The sequence below is a fragment of the Callorhinus ursinus genome, unplaced genomic scaffold, assembly GCF_003265705.2.
Source record: "Callorhinus ursinus isolate GAN/ISIS: 27379988/994484 unplaced genomic scaffold, GSC_fseal_2.0 scaffold10, whole genome shotgun sequence".
NCBI lineage: Eukaryota > Metazoa > Chordata > Mammalia > Carnivora > Otariidae > Callorhinus > Callorhinus ursinus.
In genome coordinates this window covers 50445148-50449884 of record NW_027397072.1, presented here as the reverse complement: position 1 = coordinate 50449884, position 4737 = coordinate 50445148, and the positions used below count along the sequence as shown (strand labels likewise).

General features: G+C 52.6%; 1 protein-coding gene across 3 annotated transcripts in view; it reads left to right on the top strand.

Moving 5' to 3' along the window:
- Positions 1-3106: 3106 nt before the first annotated feature.
- Positions 3107-4737, top strand: part of NOTO (notochord homeobox) — a 5203-nt gene continuing 3572 nt past the window's right edge. For 2 of the 3 annotated variants that reach the window (XR_012379576.1, XM_025868646.2), the window contains exon 1: positions 3107-3485. Coding sequence is in view for 1 of the 3 variants with exons in the window: in XM_025868646.2 (XP_025724431.1) it covers positions 3107-3485 (379 nt within the window). In the remaining 2 variants the exon portion in view is untranslated. The remainder of the gene's footprint in view (positions 3486-4737) is intronic. The other variant, XR_012379577.1, reaches the window with a different exon arrangement.

Below are 4737 nucleotides of genomic sequence, written 5' to 3'. Positions count from 1 at the left end.
AGTAATTTCTGTTCATAAAAAAACCCAGCAATAAAGAATGAAAAGGCAGGCCACAGAATGGGAGAAGATATTTGCTTCTCTGTATACTGCAACAAGGAACTTGATCCCAAAATATCTATATCTATCTATATGTAAGTCATCTTACAAATAAAGAAAAGATAGTAACCCAACACAAAAATAAGCAAACTACTTGAACAGGCACTTCACATAAAAGAGGATATCCAAGTGGTTGATAAGTTTATGAAAAGATGCTGAACATAAATAGTATTCAGGGAAATAAATTCAAATTAAAACCACATTTTGCTAAACTCACAAAGCTAGCAACTTTGCTAACCTCTCTTGCTCTATTTACTTATGTTTAAATTGGGAATATTAATGTCTATCCTCAGGAATTTACAGTCTGAGGAGGAATAAGTGAAATAACAGAAAACAGACAACTATGTACTGAAATACAGTGAATCGTGGACTGAAAATCCAGAGCTGGAGGGGCGCCTGGGTGGCTTAGTCAGTTAAGCATCTGCCTTCGGCTCAGGTCATGATCCCAGGGTCCTGGGATTGAGCCCTATGTCAGGCTCCCTGCTCAGCAGGGGAGTCTGCTTCTCCCTCTGCCTCTCCCTCTGCCCCTGCTCATGTGCTCTCTCTCACTCACTCTCCCAAATAAGTAAATAAAATCTTAAAAAAAAAAAAGAAAATCCAGAGCTAGAGATACAGCGACTATATTCTTTACCAAAAAAATCAACACAAATAGACTTAAAATGTTCTTAAGCCTTCCATCTTAAAAGTTTTATCTTATTCTTTGTCAACTCCCCCTAATTCCAGGGTGCTTGCTCCTGCCAGATTAGCGCATTGAGAGTCTCAGTGCATAAAGTGACATAGCACTTTATCTTGGCCTTATAAATCTGTTCCCATCCTTTCACCGAACCCTTTTACGAAGCTTAGCCCAGCTCATCTACTAATGTAAATAGCCTCTCTCCTCCTCGTAATGGTTACCATTTAGCTAAAAACACCATCTCATTTACAATCCCATCAGGCGAGTATTATTTTCTCACCGGAGAGATCATTCCCATTTTACAAGACATTGGAGGCTTGGAGTGAATAATCCACTTATCTGAAGTTACAGAAATGTTCAGTGACAAAGCTGAGATTTTAAAGACAGGTTTATCCAACTTCAAAATCTACGTTTTCTATCAGTGTGCTCCACTGACCTCCAACAGCATGAGCTGTTACTGTCTTTGTAAGTCTGAAGAGGTGGGTCCTCGCATCCCTCCTAAGAGGCATGCTGTTGGCACCTAGGCACTGCCATCTGCGGCAGGGGGGTCCTCGGGGTGGCACAGCCCCACCCTCTTAGAGGAAAAGCTCCTTAAAAAGAAATATGTTGGGGTGCCTGGGGGGCTCAGTTGGTTAGGTGTCTGCCTTTGGCTGGGGTCATGGTCTCGGGGTCCTGGGATCGAGCCCTGCATTGGGCACCCTGCTCCGTGGGGAGTCTGCTTATCCTTCTGCCTGCCGCTCCCCCTGCTTGTGCTCTCTCTCACACTCTCGCTCTCAAATAAGTGGGAAAGGAAAGGGAAAGGAAAGGAAAGGAAAAGGAAAGGGAAATATGTTGAGAAATGGAGTGGTGTGTGTAGGATTTGGGAGTCAACTTTCACTTGATCCCCCCAGTGGCTCCTCTTCTGAGTTTGCATCCCACCCACACCCGTTCCCCAGAGCTGTCACTGGTGTCTCCTCATCTCTGACCCAGCACCCCCTGGGCAGACCATAGTAATCCTAGACCTAGGACTAGCTGGGCCACCCACTGATGATTTCACCCACAATCTCAGGTTCCAGGCTGCCTGGGGGGTTTGTCCAGAAGGTGGGGCCAGTATTTGTTGAAGTGGGAAGGAAGGCAGGGCAGGAGGCTGCTTTACCTCAGCCAGGTTCCTCTAGTCCCTACCTGGCAGAGCAGACAGGGGCATGTTGTGTCCCAAACAGCTGAGGCCTATTGACAATGGCATGGAACTGCCCTCGACCCGATTGAGTAGTTTCAATGTTAGCAATTAATGTGAGGAGGCAGAATGCAATAGGAGCCTGGGAAGCAAGAATCCCTCTGAGCGCCACAACCACAGCACAAGGCTCACCATGCACCAGGCTAATTATAAAGGCTTTACATGCGTTAACTCACGTAATCTAATCCGCACAGCAACTCCACGAGGTAGCTACTAGTATCACCCACTTAACCGGTAGGGAAATACAAACAGTAACTTGTAGTTTGCCCAAGAACAGCTAGTAAGTACTAATTATTCATCTGTAAAACAGGGATACAAATGCCGGCCCTAAACCTACACAACTCAAGTTTTGTACACAACTCCTATGCATTGGTAATAAAGAGTATTTCTTAATCTGGAACCGTTACTGTTTTTCCCCCTTCCACCTTTTGGGATATAGGAAAGATTTTTTTTTTCAGTGGGGCCCAGGTAATGTGGGTGCAGAAAGTTCCTGTAAAAAATCCAAAAGAAATTGGTAACCATGTTGGTGTCTCCAGGCAGGGGAAACTGAGTGGCTGGGCGGGGGGTGCCGGATGGGAAATTTACTTTTCACTGTATTTATCAAGATATTTGATAATTAAATAATACATTTTTTTTTTTTTTTAAAGGTCTGCTTAGTCCCAGGTGCATCTGGCCGGGGCTTCTGCTTCAAAGATGGCGCAAGGATAAGGCCAGGCCTGACGGCGCCCAGTGGTGGGGTGGCTCGCCCAGGATCACCAGCGAGGCACAGCGAGCTCAGGATCCTTTCCTGACCGCACCAGGGTGGGCATTTTAAACGCGGAGGGACGAAGGGAGGGAGAGAGTGCCCACCCTGACTTGGTGGCGCACACGGGCTTGGGAGGGTCGGGGCCCAGCCGCACGCCGGAGGCCCCCCTCTGCGCGGCTGGAATGAAAGGCCGTTCCCCCGTCCCGCCCCTCCGCTCCCCGCCAAATTTAAGAGCCCTCGCCCAGCGCTGGGGCTGTTCCTGGCCAAGAAGTCTCTCTCCCTTAGTGCGGGGTGCTCCCCCTCGCCTCTCGCGCTCCCCGCACGGCTGCCCACAGGCCCTGGCTCCTCTCCCTGGGCCCGTCCGGGCGGGGGCCGAGCCATGCCCAGCCCGGTGCCGCGAGGCCGCCGGCCGCCCACTCCCCCTGGCGCTCGGGACCAGCCCCCGCGCTCAGGCGGTTACCCCGCGCCCCAGCACCGCCCCGCCGGCCCAGGCACACCCCGCGCTCCCGGGCGCCTCGAGTCGTCCTTCTCCGTCGAGGCCATCCTGGCCAGACCCGCCCGCCCCGCGCCCGCCGTCGCCGCCCCGCTGTCCGTTCCGGCCGGCGCCGCGGTAAGGCTCGGCACGGCTCCCTCCCGGTTTCCCGCGACGTGGCTGCCAGCCTACCTGGGCGTGGGTCTCTACCAGCCGTGCCCCCAGCCGCCCGGGCCGGGGCTCCGCGTGGCTCACTTCTGCGGCCTCCAGGGCCTCGGTGTCACAGGTACGAGGTGCCCGGGCGCACACGACCTGGGAACTGGGCGGGGCGGCTGTAGCGTGCGGCAGTGGGTACAGGGTAGAGAAGTCCCTGAGTTTGAGAACCACGCACGGTCGGAGTGGGAAGGGGCCCTATGACCCTTGACCTTGCCGTGGAATCCGAGGCCAGAGGGGGACTGGCAGAGACCAGACCGCCGCCGCACGAGGCTTCCCCCGCGCGCACGCTGCGGAGGACCGCCGAGGTGTGTGTGAGCGCGGGTGCGGAGCGGGACGTGCGGGTCGGTCAGAGGGGGCTTCGGTAGGCCCGGCCCAGGGGCTGGGGCTGCAGCGCGTCCCCTCAGAAGGGATTTATAGAGTCTCTCGCCCCCTCCACACCCGATTCGGATAACGCTTGGTAGCGCAGACTCCTCGCCAAAGCAGCTCTCTTCCCAAACGAACGGCCCCGTCTTAGCTGGGAGAAGCGGCTCCTGCGGTGGTGAGGCTCAGCGAGGAGCCGTTAAGGAGCTGACAAATGCCCAGACCCCGGTGCCGCCTGCACGGCTCACGTCCGTGGAGCTTAGGCTCCACACTGAACTGCTCTGAGCCTGCTTGCAAATAGCGCTCTTAGAAGGGGAACCTCGGGCTGTGGGGCGCAGGCACTTAAATCCCAATGAGAATTTAACTGTTGACCTAACCTTCTCCTCTAGCATTAACACCCACCTACGGGAGTTTTTGCCATTTTTGGCAATCTGATTCATGCTTCCCCACCTCCCCTTGAGGAAAACAGGAGCAAAGTTAGTGCAAGCCTCCAGGATCGATGTAGCACAGTCTTACTTGGTGCTTACTCCCTGGGCTCTCTCCCTTCTGCATTTCCATCCCTTTCTGCTGGGCATTCTCCACCCCACCCCACCCCCATTCTAGGCTCTCAACCCCATCCGAATTCTGCCCACTGCATCTGAGCGATATGCGCATAGCTCCAAGCCAATTTTCCCTAACTTCCTCAGACAGCTGAGCTCTGAATTGCAGTTTACTGCTTTATATTACAGTGATCTTATTTTCAAGTTAGTTTTTGCATAGTAATTACATTCATACAGTTGAAACTTCAAAATGTTTATGAAGTTAGATGGAGAAGAGTTTCCCATAACATTCCTGTCTCCCAGTCACCTGGTTAACCCCATCCCCCAAGCAGCCAATGATACCAGTCTCTTTATTCTTGCAGATATTTTATGCATTTGTGTGTGTGTGTGTGTGTGTGTGTGTGTGTGTGTGTGTGTGTGTGT